Genomic DNA, 18,538 nt, shown 5'->3' with positions numbered 1-18,538 from the left:
CAAGGCAGCACTTGTGGAAACAGGAGGGCCTTACGTGCTGGTCCAGCCAGTGGAACCCTTACCAACAGCTGTCTTTTCCCCCCACCTCAGAATAGCATTCCTTTCGAACATCACGGCAAGTAGCTGCACGTCTCCCCGTCGGAAGGCAGCACTGGGTGAGTGTGCTCACGGCGGGGCTCCTCGGCAGGCGCCGGGCCGGGTGGGAGCTGCCGCCCACTCGCCGGCCTGAGGGAGCACGCAGGGGGTCGGGCTTGCATGCCAGGTGCCCCAGGTAGAGCCAGGGCCCGGCCCAGGTCGTCTCCTTACATGGATTCCAGAGCAGCTACAGTGGGCTGTGCAGTCTGGGGTGACCCCAGAATCCTTTCTGTTGGCCTTTGGCCCTCGCCGTGGTCTCTAGTCAGGAGCTGGCATGGGGAGCAGGAGCCCGGTCTCGGCTCCAGTGGCCCCAGAAGGCTCGGGGCCTTGTGGCCCCAGGTTGGTCGCCGGACGTGTATTGTATTTTGCTGGCTGTGGGGGCCGTGCTTGGTGGGGGCTCTTGCGCTCTCGCTGCGTGAGACACTCCTGATGGTCTCTGCTGTCCTGGCTTTGTCGTCTCTCTTCCTTTAGCATTGATTTCTGTCCTCGTTTGCTTTTCTTTTTGAACTTGGTCTCTGCCCAGCATCTTGTCCACGCTCTCGTCTGTATTAACCCATCAGCCACAGCCGCCTGCTCCCTGCCATTGGTGCATGGCTGGGCCTCCCAAGCCCAGCTCCCCTCTCGGTGGCAACTCTTGTGGCTCCTCCCAGCTGAGGGCTTGCAGCTTCTGTCCACTCGGCACCGCAGGGCAGACCGGCTGTAGTTGTAACGTGACTGCACTCTTTGGGGACATCTTGATGGGAAGTGCTTTTCACGTCTTCCCCCAAGTGGAGTCCCGGTGCCCACTCGGGGCCTGGTCCTTTATTTCGGAACACCAGGCTACTCTCTAGGAAGGGGGCGCTGGGCATCTCTTGCCCGCTTGGACTCCGTCCGGTCTGACTGATCATGAGCTCACGGCTCCGCGGCCTCCTTGCCTGCATGGCTCTTCTTCCTTCCCCGTCTTCCTGTCACTCTTTCTGCTGCACGTGTCCTGGCCTCAAGGGACCTTCCAGAGCGGCTGGGGGCACATGTCCAAAGGGCTAGGCGGCATCTGTCCTTCCTCCTCCCCGGGCGCTGTCACTGGTGTTTTGTGCTCAAGCCTGACCGGCTCCACTCCTCTGGCCTCACGCTGACCTTCTCCTGTGCTTTGGCTCCGACAGATTCCCGGTCGGGTGGCGTCCAGTGGTCTGCAGTCTGTCGTGCACCGATGAGAACTCTCCTTTTTGCTGAGGGCAGACAATGCATGGCTGATCTACTCTGTTACTAGTGACACGCCCCCGGTCTAGAACCGAAATGTTAACACCGGGAGCTCTCCAGGCCACCCACCCAGCGACGCCCATGGGGGAAACAAAACACAAACCCAACCGGACAGACTCCAAGCGCTGCCATCGCCGGGGCTGCACTGAGCCCCCATGAACTCGGTTCTAGCGGGGCTGGGAAGAAAGCAGTGAGACGGTTGCAGAGAGAATCAAACTCCCATCCAAGAGCCTTTCAGTCCCCTCCGTGGTGGCGCACCCGTGTCCCTGCCGAGTCTACTGTAACTACCGATCTTCTACTTGGTTAAGACAGTTTTGTATCATTTTGCTAAAAATTATTGGCTTAAATCTGTGTAAAGAAATCTGTCTTTTTATTGTTTCTTTCATGTCTGTTTTTGCGGTCTTAAAGATGCTGACTTAAAGAATTCTGAAGCAGGTGCTGGTGTGGAGTTTGTGTAGGAGCGAGGCAGGGAGCAGAGCACACGTGGGTTTCTGTGGTCTGCGTCTCGTGGTTTGTTATGTGGTCCACTGTGGAGAAGGGATTTTCTCATCAGAAATTCTATCACGTATATACGCGTGTGTAAGTAACGTGTGTGTCCGTGTGCCGTGTGTCTCGTGACTTCATTAATCTAGTTTTGGCTGTCACGCTCCCTTCCCCACTGTAAACTGAAATGCCTGCTCACTGCAGACCCGCTGGGATTCTTGAATCATCAGGGCAGTTAGAAAGTGCTGGCCACACGCACAGGCGCAGCGGGTGCTTCCCGACAGAGCAGCCCATGGATCTGACCTTCCCAGACACAACGAGAAGGAAGCCGAGCCTGAAGACTGCAGAAGCCACGGCTTCGCGTCATGTTGCTGATCCCTCGGGAGAGGATTTCAAGCAGAGACTTGGGCTCCTCCGTGGAGTCATGTTTGGTTATGTTGGTGGTGGTTGCCCCAGTGCTTTCGAACTTGGGAGATTTTCTAAATAGGCTGTTGATACTACCAGTGCAGGTTGGCCCCCAGTCTGGGTTAACATCTCTGCTCAAAACCAAGGGCTGTGGTGTCCACCCTGTGTGCCAGCATTGCCCAGAAAGGCCAGCGGGCCCAAGGGAATCCACTCTGAAGTGCCAAGAAACAGGTGACTCTGACGACCTGATGTCCAGGAGAGTGAAAGATAACACGCTTTTGTGACCTTCCCTGAGACATAGTGACCCCACAGAGGCCAAGAGGCAGAGCAGGGCCGAGTCTCCCCAGAAAGACCCTCCGGGGCAACCAGGCTCCAGGTGGGTTCCTGAGACACCCTCCCTCGCTTTGCAGCAGCAGCAACAGAAGCACCAGCTGGTAGTGGCGGCCGGTAGACAGGAGCCTCCATCTCTGGAAGTGAGGTGCAATATATATGTTCATAGGTACTTCCACATTTCTCCCCGTCATTGCCCTGCAGTGCGTTCTGTTTAGAAACAGGCACTGGTAGGAAGCTAGGGACCTGAAAGGTGTCCATGTCTGTGTTTTCCCTTCCTGCCCCCAAAGTCCCAGCACAGGGACACTGGTCCTAGGATGCCCCAACTGCTGTGTTGATGGCGCAGAATGCAGCTGGTTGCTTCTTTCTGAATCCTGAGCTGGCTACTCTGTAAGTGTTTCAGGGTATGGACACTTGGCCAGGTGGGGCTGTGTTTCTGGGAGTGTAAAGGGAGCTCGGGTTGGTTGGAGTGAGTTGGGGGCTTTCATCGTGGCCCAGTGCCTTCCTCAGAGGTGGGCGTCCCCCTCCTGGAGAGCTGTTAGCAGCTGCGGCCCCGATGTTCTGCATCCAGGTTTTCACCTGAAATTGCCAGATGGCATTTTAGAAGTGGACTCCAACCCCGAGTCCTCAGCAGTGTGGTTGTGGACAGTTGTGTCCCCCCCGCCCCCCCGTATTTAACTCCCCATCCTGACTTGCAGGAAACATAGTTGGAATGTCTGTATCAACCTGTGTATCAGCGGCCAGTCTCTGAACTGCGCTTTTGTATGACCACTGTATTTGTGTCCTTAACCACCATGTAAATAATAAATTCATGACGACTTCTGCCTTTCTTCCCTGCCCCTGCCATGTGGTCTTTATTTCATCAGTTTTGAGTTTTGATTTGTGTAGATTAACTTTGTGAAACTAATTTTCTGAGACTGGGCATTCGTGTCTGTCCTTTGGAAGCCTGTTGATGTACTTTTGTAAGCTGATCAGGAGCAGGTGGGATGAGCCTCTGGGCTGTGGCGGGGATGTGGCTGAGCTGCTGCCGGTGTGGGCCGTGCTCACACGCCAGTCTCCTGCTTTAACCACCTCTGTGGGAAGGGCGTGCTGCCACTCACCTTGTGTTCTCTGGGGAGTGAAGAGCGTGGTGTTTGGCCCGTAGCCTTGTTCCTACTGCCCATGGGGGGTGCTCATGGTACCCATGAAAGGGCTCCCAGGGGGGCCCCTGCTGGGACCCAGGGGCTTGGGCCCAGCAGTCACCATCCCAGTGTGAGCACCAGTCTGCATCCCTCACGCCCCAGGGGCTGTTCCTTCTAGGCAGGCAGTGTTGGAAGAGGGCATCGTCTCTCCAGCTGTTGGGCTCATGGCCTCCGCTTCCCTCTGCCCCTGGAGTTGTTGGAGACCAGGACACCCCTACCCCTGGGAGCTCCAGGCAGAGCCGAGTGAGAAGGTGTGGCCCCGCAGGAAAGTCCCTCCCTGTTGAACTGGGACCACAGATGTGTTCCCATAGATGTGTGGTAACTAAGCACCTTCTGGTCCACACCCACTTGTCCTGAGCGGAGTATGCCAGCTTTGCGTGTACTCCAGGGAAATTAGTGACGCCACCCGCATGCATGGTAAACGGGTGGGGCAGGTGGATCTCCCAGCTGCCACTGGTTTGTGTTTACTGCTCACAAGCCAGGTGTGCCAGGCTTGTGCCAGGTGGTCCCTGAGGATGTGAAAGAGCCTGAGCTCTTCTTTATGGGTTCCCCCTCCTCCCCTAAGCCTGCTGACACTTGGACTCAGCTGAAATGGTGATGAGGTGAACCCTGAACCACCTCTTGTTCTCCTGCCAGGAGGGAGGTCACAGGCAGAACAGGGACCCTGGCCCCTTTCACTCAGAGTCTGCCTGCCCTGTTCTCCAGCCCCCTCACCACCTCTGTCTTCCCAACATGGAGAACTCTACCCCCTGACCTGCCTGACAGGCTCCATGCTCGGGAGAGCAAGCTCTGGGTCCAAGCCGCCACCTGCCACCTGCCCCCAGGCCCTGTCGCCTCTGAATGGGGTGCTTGGAGCTCCTCCTAGGGACCATGCCCACCCCCACTGGCTGGGAGCTATGAAAGCAGCACACCCCTTGGCACCGCTGTTTGCAAGAGTGTTTAGGGTTACAGGGGAGTGTCCTTTGGGGGGAACCTTGAGGGGGCCCTGCAGGTCTAGGGAGCCGCCTCCCAGACTGCCATTGGCAGAACCCTTGGGCAGTCACTGGCAGCAGGGGCTGCCTTCCTGCCAGGCTTTCCCAGTGGGGGCCTGCACGTGTGTGCCAGGGTGTTCTCCACACAGGATGGCAGGTGCCCCAAGTTCTGGCAGGGCTGGGTAGTGCCCCAGGGCGCCTGGCTCATGTACCCCCCACTTCTGATTTAGGCTGATGTGTATGTGTCCTCCAAGGAGGTGCTAACGGCTTGTGAGAGTGGGCTTAGCACAGGCATCTGTGTCTTCATGGGAAGCTGGGTGTGAGCCTCCTCCGGTGGGACGTCTGGAGGACTAGGGAGAGCCCTGTTCATTCCAGAGCGCTGACCACTCTCCTAACTGCTTTTAGGGCCATTGGCCCTTGGCAGCCACAGCTTCCTGAGGACAGGAAGTTTTCTTTCACTGTGTCTTGGGCACAGCTGGAAACATCTGGAACCAGAAAACCAGGCAGACCAAACTATCTGATCACCTTCTCCCCAGGGTTAGGGTTAGACTGCAGGTCAGTCTCCAATCTGGGCAGAGCCCCTGCATGCTTTAACCAGCTGATGTAGGGGCAGGGGGCCTCAGGTGCACCCTGGGTTGCATGGATCCAGCACCAGACCAGCCATGGGTCCCACCCCCAGGGGAGGGACTCCCACACCATCTCAGTCACTGAACGGTATACCCAGTGTGGCTGTAGAGAGTCCCAGTAGGGAGTGGGGACGAGTGAGGCAGCTTCAGGTGAGAGTGAAGGGGTGGTGGTGTGGAATACAGGGGCCCTGGTCATCCCCACAGCTGGTTCCAAGAGACCCAAGAAAACTGAATGACTGGCGACAGCCAGGCCGAGCTCTTGCCAGGAGAGAAGGGGGTGTCGTGATGAGGGCTTGGGAGGGGGTTGGGGGAAGGGCACAAGCAGGGCACCCACTTGTGGCCTTTTCCTGTTCCCCTCCAGTTCAGAGACCACAGGTGGGGCTGACAAGTTGGGTGCTCGTGGCTCAGCTCTCCCAGGGGCTGGCCCCTGCCTGGCCCACCTTGCACAGGGTGAGGTCCGTGGATGCAGGGCTACCACCTGACTTTTGCAGCTGCTAGCACTGCCCACAGCTCAGGCCCCTGGCAGAGGAGAAGGACAGAAAGGATGAGATGGGGCAGGGTGCTGCAGGCAGGCGCCCAGCCCCCTCATAGAGCTCAAGGGGCAGATGGAGGAGGGAGCCAGCAGCCCCCTTAGGGCAACACCTCTTGGGGAGGGGGGCCCAGGATGTGAGCTCTTCCTTGCTTTTCGTTTCAGAGGAGCAGGGATGTGGCATCTCTCCGGCTGCACGCGGCCCGCCAGGGTGCCCGCTGCCGTCCCCAGCGCCCTCGACGCACCACCTACTGAGGCGGCCCCAGCGGCCTCTGACCGGGCTCCCAGCCACACAGGCCACCGCTGGCCACAAGGGCAGGTGGGTGTGAGGTACCCAGGGCAAGGCTGAGCAGGGCTGTTCCAAAAGGACAGGGACCAGATACCAGCCCTGGGCGCTGACCACGTGGGATGACTGTCAGCTAACCAAGGGGTGAATAAACAAAAGCAGGCAGATCATTTTCTTCAAACACACACCAGTGAACAGAAACCACATGTACATCCCAGCCTAGGTGTCCACATCCCCGCAGTGTGGCCCCTTCCCTGCCGACCACCAGGGTGCTGTGTGAACACGCTGAGCTGTTTGAGGTCCAGCAGGACAGGGTCCGGAACGAGCAGTACTTAGAAGGCTGACGTGGCTGATGAGGACTGAAACCAATTTGTAAAAATAAGCAGGCTGTCTTTTGAGAAAGAGATTTGGGGTCAACGGTTAGACCGCTGTCCCTAAGAGCGAGCAGGTTTATCTCAAACCTTTCAGAGGCGAAGGAGGGAGCTTTGTCCACTAAGACACTCAAAAGGGGTGGGCTGGGGCACACAGGAGACCCGGTAGGACAGGGCACTCATGGGCACATGGGGAGGCCTGTTGTGGCAGTGCCCGCTCCGTAGCTGTCCCCGGCCCCACCCCCTGATTAAAGTCGTGTTGTCTCCAAAGCGTCGGGTCTCTGGGTCCTTGAGCCCAGCGGTGGGCACTGGGCTCCCTGGGGTCAGCAGGTGGGTTCCCTGGTGCAGACGGCTCATAACCTCGCGGCTTGGCTTCACCACAGATCCGCCTCGGAATGACACGTTCCCACCCCGCCACCTTCCCCTGAAAAACACTGATCGGGTGATGATCCACTGCCCGGGCAGCCGGCGCAGAGCCGAAGGCCCCGCCCAAGCTGGTCCTGTTTGTGAAATAAATACGAGCGTTGACGGTCTCTGTCCGGTTCCCTGCACCCCTGCCGTCCTCCCTGGGCTCAGACGCTCGTTTCCGGGGTGTGAACCACCTCCCCGTTCTTCTCAGGCTCTGTCTTCAGGAACTGCTCCACCTCCCGGGAGTCCACCCTGACATCCTCCGGGGGCTTGTGGCGCTCCTCCTCCGTGGCCGTCTCGGGCCTCTTCCTAATGCAGAAGAAGTTACCCAGCACCAGCACAAGGGAGGAGGCCAGCACCTCGGCCCCCGCCAGGATAAACACGTACTGGTAGACGTGCGTCGCATCCAGGAGCTTGCCTGCAGTGCAGGGAGACAGGGTCAGCCCAGGGCTGCAGCTTCCACCAAAACCCCACCCCCAGTCACCAGGATAGCCTGGGACCCTTGAGGCAGCCACCCTCACCACCCACCACCCCCCAACCCCACCCCAGGCAGCAGAGACCCAGAGGCTAAAGCAGAGTGGATCTGACAAGGGTTTAGAGCAGAGCCTTGAATGGGGGCCTCATCCAAGGCCTCCTGAGGGGTCTGACCCTGCTGCCTGTTGCCACAGTGGCCCTCACAGGAACCACCTGGACTCCAGAAGGACCCTGGGACCCCAGTTCAGGCACCTCTTCACACCAGAACCCTGCCTCCCCACCCCAGGCAAGAAGAGCAAAAGGCCCAAGGTCAAGTGGGAGGTAGAGGGCCTACAGGGTTGGCTGGAGAGACCCAAACCCAGGTGCAGAGACTTGGCAGGGCCTTGGCCACACTAGTCTCACGTCCCCAACCCCTATCTTCTCAGCTATCAAAAAATAAAAGTCCAGTGTAACAAAAGCCAACCCTGGCCTCAGCTCTGAGTGTCCCCGGGGTGTGGGGACAGCCAGAAAGAAGGACCAGGACTCCACCCTAGAGCCATCACCACAGCTCAGGCCCATGGGCTTCCTCCCACAATGAAACTAAGTGGGTCCTGGGATGTATAAGAGGCTGTGTTCCCCCACTGAGGTCAGCTGCCCATGTGCAGAGGTACATGGTGACCTGGCTACACAGGGCTGGGAGAGGTGGTGGAGGCCTTTCCAGCTAAGAGCTCCCCATGGTGAGTCCCCTTCCCAGGAAGAGCAGCTGTGAAAACTGCCCAAGGGCCTAGCCAGGCCCAGGGAGGTGAGGCCGCTCACGCCCCTGCTGCCAACCCCCAGCACTCACCTCCGGACGGCGGCCCAATGAGCACAGCTATGGCCTCCAGCAGCAGCACGAGGCCAATGGCGCTGGAGAACTTTTGGGTGCCCACGATGGCCATGAGCACCTCGAACTGCAGGGCCCCCACCATGCCATAGGAGATGCCGAAGAAGATGCAGAAGACCACCAGCCCACCGTAGTTGCTGGCAGTGGACCCCGTGAGGTCGGCGAAGCCGTTGAAGAACATGGCGAAGCTGAAGAGGTAGACAGAGTAGGGCCGCACCTTCTTGAGCCCCGTGATGAAGCCAGCGGTGGGCCTAGCAAAGATGTCGACGAAGCCCAGGATGGTGAGCAGGAAGGCCGCCTGAGTGTCGGGCACCCCCAGGTCCTTGGCATAGCTCACCACAAACACAGGTGGTACAAAGAGCCCCAGCACCATGATGGAGGCGGCCAGGGCATAGATGACGAAGCCACGGTCCCTGAAGACGCTCAGGTCCAACAGCCGCCGGGGCGGCCGCTGGGGTGCAGGCCCCGAACCTGAACTCTGCCGGGGCGCCTCCAGGGGCCGCATGAGCGCGGCACACACGCAGCAATTGAGCAGCAGGCCACCCAGGATGAGGAAGCCGCCCCGCCAGCCATAGTGGTCCTGCAGCACCTGCCCCAGCGGGGACAGGGCGCACAGGAACACCGGGCTGCCTGCTGCCGCCAGCCCGTTGGCCATGGGGCGCCGCTTGTTGAAGTAGCGGTTGAGCATGATGAGTGAGGGCTGGAAGTTGAGCGCCAAACCCAAGCCTGGAGAGGAGCAGGCAGGTGAGTGCAGGTGTCCCGGCCCAGGTTCTCCCAGGCACGGGCACCCGCCTGAACGATTCTTGTGTGGACCTGAGGCATCCAAGTGAGGGGACTCAGCGTGTCCCCGACACCAGCCCACGTGTCCGGGAGAGACGGGGAGCAAGGGACAGATGGGAGCCTGGCAGGGCCACCCCACAGCTGGCCTCCCCCGGGAGGCCCTATCTCTTCAACAGGAACCACTGCCACCCGGCCACTCCACTCCTGGCGGGGCCTCACTCACCAGTAAGGACCCCTGTGGTGAGGTAGAGCTGGATGATGCTTCCACAGAAGGACGCAGACACCATGCCCAGGGACGCCAAGAGGCCGCCTGCAAGCATGACTGGCCGGCAGCCAAAGCGATTCACACACACGCTGCAGAGTGGGCCTGGCAGGTGAGGGACAGCAGCTAAGGCACGGGACCAAGGCTGTCCAGGCCCAGGGAGACCTGCCCCTCCCCGATGCCCCTTCATCCCGGCGCAGGAGACACAGGGGACCACATTCGCGTGTCTTCCTAAGTAAAGCAACGGTCCCCAGGCATCTCTCCTGACTGGTCTGTGCAGGCAGCGAGGACGGCTCTGGGATCCAGCACAGCTGTGCGGATACGGCCCTCTGGACAGGGTCTCAGACAGCTTTGGCCGTGCCAACCTGCCCTCTGGAGACCATGGCACCCTCGAGGGCTTCCCACCAGCTGTCTCAGGGGAACCAGGGCTGCGGACACTTGGATGCACCACCCAGCCCCCAGCCCCCAGGGCTTTTTGCCCAGAAATGAACTTGGTGAACTTGCAGAGGTGGTCACCTGGCACGACAGCCCCTGCTCACCTGTCCCATACAGCATGGCCAGCAGGATGGAGGAGATCCAGGCCGTGTCACTGTAGCCTATCCCAAACTCTCGCATGAGTTCCTTGAAGAAGACGCTGACCGCCTTGGGGAAGGCGTAGGAGAAGCCCGTGATGACAAAACAGCCCCAAAGGATGGCCCAGCCCCAGCCCCCATCCGGGGCCTTGATGCCGGTCGGGCCCTCGTCGATCACTGCCCCTCCCATGGCCAGGAGGGCTGATTCTGCGTCCTGAGAAAGAGGAAGCCAGGCTGACTCAGTTGTCAGTCACCCAGCTGCAGCCCAGCAGCATGGGGACACAGATGTAGCTGAGAGCAGGCACCCGGAAGGGCTGCCCCTTCCTTCAGGCCCTAGTCCCCAGTAGGAGCTCAGCTCTGGGCCGGGCCGCCACCTGATGATACCTGAGAGCCCTGCCTCTGCCCCTCACCTGCGCTGGGTGCAGGGCAGCAGGGTGTGGGGTGACCAGAGCTGCAGCTCCTCCTCCCTCCCCTGCGCAGGCCTGGCCTGCTCCCACACAACTAGCTCTAAAGGGCAGTGGCTTTTTTGGGCTCAGCCAGGTCTCAGGTTACCTCTTGAGGAGGGCAGACCCCAGTGGGGAAATCAGCTGTGCTCTGGCCTCCCGCCTGACCTTGTGTCAGGAAGCTGCGTGGTTCTAGCCGCCAGCACCTCGGGCAGTGAAGCCAGGCCTGGTGGGGGCCTGGGGCTCGGTCTGCGGTGCTGTCCCTCGAGACCTCAGTCTAGATGTGGCCAGCCTTGCTCTCCCACTCCCAGGAGGACAGGGCTTCCCCGTCCTTCCCACTCTGATTGCACTGCACCAGAAGTGAGAGTCTGAGGAGGCACACACAAGGCTGTGCTGTGCAGGGACTGAGTGGGGGAGCAGACGGTGCAGCTGAGGGTCACTGTGCTGGCCCTGACTTGTCCCATCCTGTTATCACCCACCTACCTCTGTCCGGCTGCTGGAGTTTAACTCTTCTGGTGAGGGAACGGCAGGAAGAACACGCTTCCATCCAACCCACCAGAGCAAACCATTGCAGCCCCCAGGCTCCCCAGTGGAAGCTGGCCACACCCACTGTCAGCCCCAAACCCGCGGAAGCCTGGGGTCAACTTCCCTCTTTTAAACCCCAGGAACTTAGCTCATTTGAGGCCCAGGAACTTGATTTCCACCTGAAGATCCTCCCCTCCCCGCCCATTTTCATCCCCAACCCGTCCCTGATCCTCGCTCCAGAAATCCCCAAATCCCAGAAATCAGCCTCACCTGACAGAGGCTGTTCCAAGGACAGAGTAGGCCTCTTTGCTGCAGGCGTGGGGAAGTGAGGGCTTGCTGGATCCAGCCACTCGCTGCCCACTGAAGCTCCTTGTCTCCCCACCCGTGGTGAGCTATAAGCCAGCTCCCTGGTGGAGGAAGCCCTGATATGTAGTATCTGCCGATTCCGTGGTGTAAACACTCCACCTGCGTGACGCCCAAGGACCTCCTGACCAGGGGAGCTGCACAGGCAGCACCGCCGCCCTCCTAGCCGCCCTCCTATCAGCCCGCCCGCCTGGGTTTCGTAATCTGTCGTGGCTCCACCCCTTTCCCCTTTTCCTCGGATCCTTGTTGACCTGGCATAGCCCTCCAGGTGGCCAGTCCTGCATCGGAGGCTCCACAGAACCTGGGATAGGACTCTGGAGTGAGGACAAGGGCCTCTGTGCCCGGCCTGTCAGAGCACAGCTTCAATGTGCAGAGCAAAAGAATGTGGGGAATAAGACCCACCCACCCCCACCTCCAGCCTGCCCCCCAGCACCCTGGCCACAGGGGCTGTGCCCTCCAGGGACCCTGATTCAGTAGTCTGGAGGGATCTGGACTCTGATTCAGTATGGGGAAGGGGTATCCAGGTTGTGATCCAGCAGTGGAGGAGGGGGGGATCCTGGGCTTTGATTCAGAGGGTGTCTGGGCAGGGGCAGGGTTAGGGGCTTTGTAGATGATTACAAGCAGGAGCTGCTGTCTGAGCACCACCCTTTGATGGTTGGACCCCAGGAGCCAGCTGGCTATCAGGGTGATGACAAGGCAGATACAGCCCACTGGAGCAGAACAGCAGCCCTGCCGTCACCCACAGACTGGGCCAGAGGTCCACTTTCAGAGCCTGTGCTGGTTCTCAGCTGGGCCAGGGCCACAGGCGCCACTGGGAAACCCAAGAGAAGCCCTCACCTCTCCCTGCACTCAGACCCCAGTGCTCAGAAGACACCTGGACTTCAGTGAACAGGATGGAGGGTATGTCTGAGGGCAAGAGCCATGCAGCCATCTGGGGACACAGCCAAAAGGTGCACGGGGGCACCCTTGTCAAGGGAGCCCTCATCCTCCTGCAAATGCAGGCACAGCCCCATGACCCGGCGCAGCCCCCTGGGTGGCCACCTCTGCATCTGAGGCCACACAGAACCTGGGACAGGACTGGAGGAAAGACAAGGGCCCCTGCGCCCCGACAGTCTGAGCACAGCTTCAGAGTGGACCACCCCAGGTTCTCCAGAGCCCTGCCGTGGGTCACATGGCCACATGCCTGAGCCTGGTAGGGGACAGGTGGACAAATGCCATCCCAAACTCACTGGAGGCCGTGGAGGCTGAGCCTCTGCCCTTCCCCTTGTGAGCATTAAGTTTAAAGGGTCTCTAAGGTACATGCAGCTGACTGATACTAAACAAAAAACAACTAAGTATATTCGTAGGAATGTGAATGCTCCGCGATGCGATGACACTAAGGCAGAAAACACACGACTCCCTGACCCAGGACCCCGGACAGTGGTCGTGATTGTGGTCACGGGGACACTGCGGGATTGGTTGTCCTCAGTATCCTGGCTTGTTTGGGGTTATGAGCTTTGTAAAGTAAATCAAACGGATCATGTGGAGGCCAAAGAGGAGAGTGTGTGGGGGGTGAGCAATTAGGAATAGCTGGACACTTATAAACCCACAGGTATAAGACAGGGCCTCCGTCTAAGATCTCCCTGGTTCCACCAGCCAGACCTGGGGCACCAGGGGAATCATGGGCACCACAACCTTTGAAGCCCTATTTTCTGCCCACCAGGGCTGGGTCCTCCCTGGAGGCCTCCAGGATCTTGAGGAGAAAGAGCATGGGGGAGGGTGAGGAGACAGAGGGACAGGTGCCAAGGCCCAGAGGCAGGAGGGTACAGTGTGTTCCAGGACCTGTAGGGGTCAAGGCTCACACAAGGAGGGGGCCATCTCACATCACACAGGTCAAGGTCCTGTGTGGTCATCTCTCCCACCATCCCCTGAACACCCCAGAGACACTGCTTTCTCCCGGCTAACCCCCCAGCCCAGGTTGCAGCCACACTGAGATGACCCCCACCCTGTTCCCCACACCAGATGGTTCTCAAAGGGAGATTTCTAGTGAACTTCAATTTGCAATGGGGAAGGGTGTGCAAGCAGGGGAAGATGGAGAGCAGGGGTCTCTAGGTTGGGGGCAAAGGGATTTCACCCAGAAGTGCTCTGTGTATTTATGGCGGGGGGTGGGGGCAGCTAAAATTTCCAAGAGCAAAATGGCCTCATCAGCCCAGCCTGTCCTGTGGAGGAGGCAGGCTGGGGCACAGGCTGTCTGATACGCCAAGGGAAACCTAGAGTGGGAGGAGCGGCCCCCTCAGGGACTGGTCGGGGACCCTCAGCACAATGCAGAGGGAGGTGGCACCAGCACATCTGTTAGCACATGCCGGCCGGCTGTCCTTTCAGTGACATTTACTCTCACAGGGAAGCACGTAAACCACGTTCCCAGCCCAGAAATAACCCGCCCTCCAGGCCTCGGAAAGCTGATCTCCCAGGTGGGTATGTGTGCCCACTTCTGGGTCAGGTGAGGCTCCAGGGGGTGCCCCCAGGTCCTGGCCCAAAGAGGCACGTGTACAGAGATCCCTCTGAATGACCCACCCCTCATGCCCTCCTACATCAGGGGCCCCTGCCAGCTGCTGCCTCAGGGGCCAACTGGCTATCTGGGTGAGGGTCCTAGCTGGGGTGAGGCTCCAAACTTCTGCATCACCCCTCTTTCCGTGGCCCCCTTCTCTGCCTACATTCACCGGCTTTGAGTGTCCTTGGTGGCGAGAGTGCCCAGCCTCACCCCCAACCCTACATCTGCACCCAAAGAGCTAGTGCAAACCTCATACCAGCGTGTTCCCAACCTGACCCCACGCCCCCACCTCAGAGCCAGCCCTGACCATGTCCTGGTGGCCTCACCACCTCCTGGGCCCCTTCTGCCACTCCATTCCAGCCACAGGCTTGCTGCCCCTTAGGCCTCTGTACTGGCAATTCCCTCACCCACCTCAGTCCAGGCCATGAACCAGGAAAGGGGCATTCAGTGTAGGGGGCCTCCAGCCCCAGAGCCTGTGGCCTGTCCCACGTGCTTAGTCGGTGCACTTTCCAGCCTGGCCAGTTACCTAACTGGACCTCTAGTCCTTGGAGACCAGCTCCAGGTGGGCGGGGCAAGAAAGGGGCAATTACATTCCTTCCTGACTCTTCCCGCACCAGAAGGCTTGGAAGACATGCCTGAGTAACAGGGAAACAGCCCAGTGAGGCTATCTCCTGACTCCTCAGGCCTCAAGGCCCCTGAAACCCATAGGGGTGGCTGTACCCTCTGGAGGAGGGAGGGGCTCCCCTTCTTCTTTTGCCTGCAGTTCCTGTTGTGCACAGGTAACCAGAGGATTCAGGACACTCTGATCAGAGTGCCTGTCTCCTTTCCAAGAGGCGGGACAGGACACATCTCAGCCCTGCCCTCATCGGTGTTTGGAGCTGTGACTGGAGGGAGGTGCCTGGGGCTTTTTCTGGGGAGGTGGGAGCTGGGCAGTGGGTGAAAGTCTAATCCAGGCCTTCTGAGCCTGCTGGGCCCTCCACCCCACTTTCTCTGACCACGCACATGCCCAGTGCTCCCACAAGCTCTCCTATAGGCTCATGTCTTGTAGGGGCCAGTGGGGTGGAAACAATGGTCTCATTCACCAGACTGGACACTGCCGCCCAGGCCAGCCCCTAGCTCTGAGTCATTCTCCACCTCCATCACCCAGTTATGACAAGAAGGCCATTCGAGAGTTGCCCCGGGGATGTTTTTTTATTTACCTTGTTGGGGGGCCCCCTCCTCTAGGAAGCTCAGAGGGCAATGAGGAGGGGCCTGAAGGTAGCTGAGCAGGCCCAAGCTAACCCCCCTCAGGTCTGGACCCAACCCTGTCCAGCCTGGCCCTGCCTGGGCTGCCCATCCACGTGGCCACCTTGTCCCACTCAACTCCCTGCAGCGCCGCCGCTCCCCGCCCCCCCCCCCCGCCCCCGACCTAAACTGTACCTAAGACCAAGGCCCAGAAGGTGATCTCTGTGTCAGCAAGCCCCACCAGCAAGGAAGGGACCCTTCCACCAAAACTGGGTTCCTAGCTCCCACCACCACCACCTGGGGGCTTTGGAGCAAGTAGAAGGTGGGGGAGTTGGCTGAGGAGATCAGAACGGTTGGGGAGGGGGAAGTGGAACCCCGGCCATCCCCCACCCCCACCCCAATCTCCACCCCAGGGAGCAGGATGGATGATCCTTCCTATTTCAGCTTCCGGCTGGGCAGGTGGGAATCCGGCCGACCCTGGGGGGCGCCGGGGGCGGGTGGGGGTGGGAAGAGAGGATGCTCAGGGCGGCCCCGCCCCAGCCCCGCTGCCAGGCAGCGCGCGGGACGTGGGGGACGTGACCGCGCCAAGGGAGGAGCCGCTGCCGTATTGCCTGGAGTAGAAGCCCTCCCTGTCCGCTACCGTATTGGCCAGAGCGCAAGACCAACACGTAAGGCCACCAGGTTCAACGAACCCCTAAGCCGCACTGGACATCCCAGAGCGCCAAAGGGGACCCCGTGGTTCCCCCCGGGCGAGGCACTCTTCACTGTCCGCGCGTTGGAGCTGGGCCAAGTGGGCGCGGCCCGGCGCTCGAAACATTGACTGAGAACGCTGGGTCTCCGTGACCGGCTTCCTCGCACGGCCCATCGCACAGATGGAGACTGAAGCCGGGAGGTCTGCGCTAGCCGAGACGACGCCGGCAGGAGCCCCAGGCCTTGTCCGCTCCCGCCCCGCCCCGCCCGTGCGTCCGGGCCCAGTGCCCGACTCGCCGGAGGCCTGATCCCGCCTGATCCGGAGGCGCGTCCAATGGACTGATGGCTCTGCGTGGCTGTCTTCTCCACTGGCTTCCTCCCAGAAGGGCCGCGGGAGGCCCTGGGGTCGCTCTACTGGGCTCCTCACCTCGAAGGGGCGGCACTGGCCCCCTGCACACCTGCTAGGTCCCTGCGAGTCCTGCCCTGGAGCAAGCCAGCCTTGTCCTGCAGACACCACCAGCCAGTGAGTGGGACCCCACAGACCCTGTTCCACACGGTCTCCCTGGTCAGTTTCCTGAGGAGCATGAACGCCTGCCCCTCCTTGCTGCCCTTCAAGCAGAGGTGTCCAGCTGTAGTGAGTGAGAGCTGAGTTGCCTTCTGGGTATCAGGTCCTGCCCAAGGTCACATGGGGTCATTACAGAGCCTGCCTTGGGATAGGGCCTCTCAATATCCAACCTAGGCACTGACTATACCACAGACTGGGCAGGAAGGTGCCACACCTGTCTGGGCACTGCCACCGCCATCCTCAGAGCCCCTTGGGGGCAGACCTCCCACCATGGGAGCAACTCCTTAAGCTGAGCCCAAGCCTCTGTCCATCAGTCAAGGGGCTGAGTCCATCCTCCAGGACACATTCCTCCATCTGCCCGTCCCTCCCAGCACCCATCTGACAGCCGAACACTTCCTGGGCCTTCAGAATGAAGTGCTGGACCCCAGAACCCTCCAACCCTCACCACACCCACTCCTCCTCTTGACTTTGGACAAACCTCTCTGACCTGGGTTGCATAAAGGCCATGGGTCCGGCTGCCATCAGCTGTCCTGCAGACCACTCAGCCTGGCCGTGTTCATCACACAGAGTGATCCTGTCGTCCCAAGCACCTCTGGATGTATAGCCTAGTGCCTCTGGGACAGAGAAGCACTTTGACCCCAGGGGCTGTGCCTGCCCCTCACCCAGAATCCAGGCAGCACTCCCTGCCCCTGCCTGGCGGCCATGACCCCCACTGCTTCCCTCCCATTCACAGGCCTGCTGGCCACTGGCCTGGGCCAGCATCCAGGTGGGTGAGTTGTCAACCCACTTTTCAGATAAATAAACCAAGGCCCCGAGGCCCCACCTGGTTTTCCCAGAGCCCAGGACCTGGGAGGGGGGTGAAGTGAGCTTGGGGAGTCCAGTCTGATCCTGGAGCGGGTTCCCCATTTCTCTACCCATCAGAACCCATTGCCTGAGGGCAGGTGTGGGTTGGTGAGTGTTTAGGGCGGCGTGAGAAGAGGAAGGAGGTGAGCCCTCGGGCACCACCACCCCACCCCACCCCACCCCCCCGGCCGGGAGAATACGTGCTCCCCGTTTCCCCCCCGGGAAGGGGCCCGGGCCAGGCGTTAGCTCCACCAAATATAGCCGGCGCGCCCAGGCCGTACGCAGCGAACTGAGCTATTTATACCCGGAACCCGCTCCTCCACCCCACAGAGCCGCCTCCTGGCGGTGCCCAGCCCCCGAGGGTCGCTCGACGGAGGGGCGCCCGGAGGAACCGGGGAAGTCGAGGTCGCACAACCCAGGTCCGAGGGCTCAAAGGGGGTGCGGCTGGCTCCCTGGGCTCCTCAGTGAGGGCCGCCGGAGGTGGGGGGCTCGTGTGTGCCCGGCGTGCCCCCGAACCAGAAGGGTGAAAGGCAAAAAGCGCGGACCCCCAGGTCGCCCCCAGGCCGGACGCAGACTCAGCACCGGGGCGGCTGGGAGACTCCCGGTCCCGGAGCCGCGGAGCATCGGGCCATGCCTACCTGCTGCCGCTCGGTCGCCGCGCGCCTCTGCCCGCCTCGCTGCCAGGCGCCGCGCCGGGGGCGACTCAGTGCTCCGGCCGCTCGCGCGGCACTTCCCCAGTGCACGTCACCGCTGCCTGGCGCCGCCCCGCCGGGACCCCGCGGGAGGGGCGACCCAGTGCTCCCCGACGGCGCAGACAGCGGCGCGGGCTGAGCCTTCTCGCCGGATCAGTCCCGCTGCCCCGCGCCCTCAGACCGGCCCCCCAACCTCGCCAACCCCTGGCGCTGAGTTGGGAGCCCTGGCCCGCAGCCCCCTCCCGCCCCTTCGTCTCCCACTCTGTACGCTCTCGCCTCTCTCTGCCGGGGCTGGTACCCAGCGCGACTGGGTCCCGCGTTCTCCGAGGCACCGACCCCTGTCGCCCCCCGCACCCGGGGGCCGCTCGCTCTGACAAGTGAGCGCGCGCACCCAGCCACACCCCACGCCACCAAGGGCACGCGGAACCCGTGGGACTCTCACCTCTCAACTCAGCTCTGGGACTTTGCAGGTCACCCTAGCCAAGCGCCCTGGAATCTGCGCCCCCACCCAAACCTCTGCTCTCTCCGGGGCGGCCGGCGCCCCTTTTCCTGGGCTGGGGAGGAGGGAGAAGGCGAACATCGCCCGTCCCCCGACCCCGCCTGAGTGATCTTGGTCAAAGATGTCATCCTCTCTGACTTCCGTTTCCCCTGTGGAGCCAAATACAACCGCTGCTCCTCCTCTCGAGCTCCCAGAACCTGGCTGTGCTGGGGGATGGTGGGGCCCCAAGGCGTGTTCCCCATCCCCATACTCC

General features: G+C 60.9%; 2 protein-coding genes and 1 pseudogene across 11 annotated transcripts in view; 2 read left to right on the top strand and 1 right to left on the bottom strand.

Moving 5' to 3' along the window:
- Window positions 1-3,419, top strand: part of CSNK1D (casein kinase 1 delta) — a 34,058-nt gene extending 30,639 nt beyond the window's left edge. The window contains exons 9-10 of one of the 3 annotated variants that reach the window (XR_015147365.1): window positions 91-155; window positions 1,275-1,732. Coding sequence is in view for 2 of the 3 variants with exons in the window: in XM_086356741.1 (XP_086212867.1) it covers window positions 1,275-1,325 (51 nt within the window). In the remaining variant the exon portion in view is untranslated. Of the gene's footprint in view, window positions 1-90; window positions 156-1,274 lie in introns of all 3 variants that reach the window. The other 2 variants (XM_086356742.1, XM_086356741.1) reach the window with 2 other exon arrangements.
- Window positions 3,420-5,343: 1,924 nt separating this feature from the next.
- On the top strand, window positions 5,344-7,086 carry LOC147351277 (uncharacterized; annotated as a pseudogene). Its single transcript, XR_015148419.1, has 3 exons — window positions 5,344-5,864; window positions 6,039-6,215; window positions 6,937-7,086. The product of XR_015148419.1 is annotated as an uncharacterized LOC147351277 (transcript).
- On the bottom strand, window positions 6,353-17,799 carry SLC16A3 (solute carrier family 16 member 3). Of its 7 annotated transcripts, XM_086356736.1 has the most exons (7): window positions 17,733-17,799; window positions 16,739-16,865; window positions 11,150-11,286; window positions 9,879-10,125; window positions 9,301-9,444; window positions 8,259-9,023; window positions 6,353-7,379 (listed from the first exon to the last, which is right to left on the bottom strand). In XM_086356736.1, the coding sequence occupies exons 4-7, from the start codon at window positions 10,099-10,101 to the stop codon at window positions 7,126-7,128; spliced, it is 1,386 nt and encodes a 461-aa protein (XP_086212862.1). In that variant the 5' UTR covers window positions 10,102-10,125; window positions 11,150-11,286; window positions 16,739-16,865; window positions 17,733-17,799; the 3' UTR covers window positions 6,353-7,125. The 7 variants fall into 7 exon arrangements, with proteins under 7 accessions (XP_086212862.1, XP_086212861.1, XP_086212860.1 ...); XM_086356735.1 differs by lacking the exon at window positions 16,739-16,865; XM_086356734.1 differs by lacking the exons at window positions 16,739-16,865; window positions 17,733-17,799 and adding an exon at window positions 14,184-14,292.
- Between the last annotated feature and the right edge of the window lie 739 nt (window positions 17,800-18,538).

This window comes from Bos grunniens, chromosome 19 (assembly GCF_055505025.1).
Source record: "Bos grunniens cultivar Pamir isolate PY7600 chromosome 19, Bosgru_T2T1.0, whole genome shotgun sequence".
Classification (NCBI taxonomy): domain Eukaryota; kingdom Metazoa; phylum Chordata; class Mammalia; order Artiodactyla; family Bovidae; genus Bos; species Bos grunniens.
Note: the sequence above shows the minus strand (reverse complement) of the source record. Positions and strands in the feature narration are given on the sequence as shown.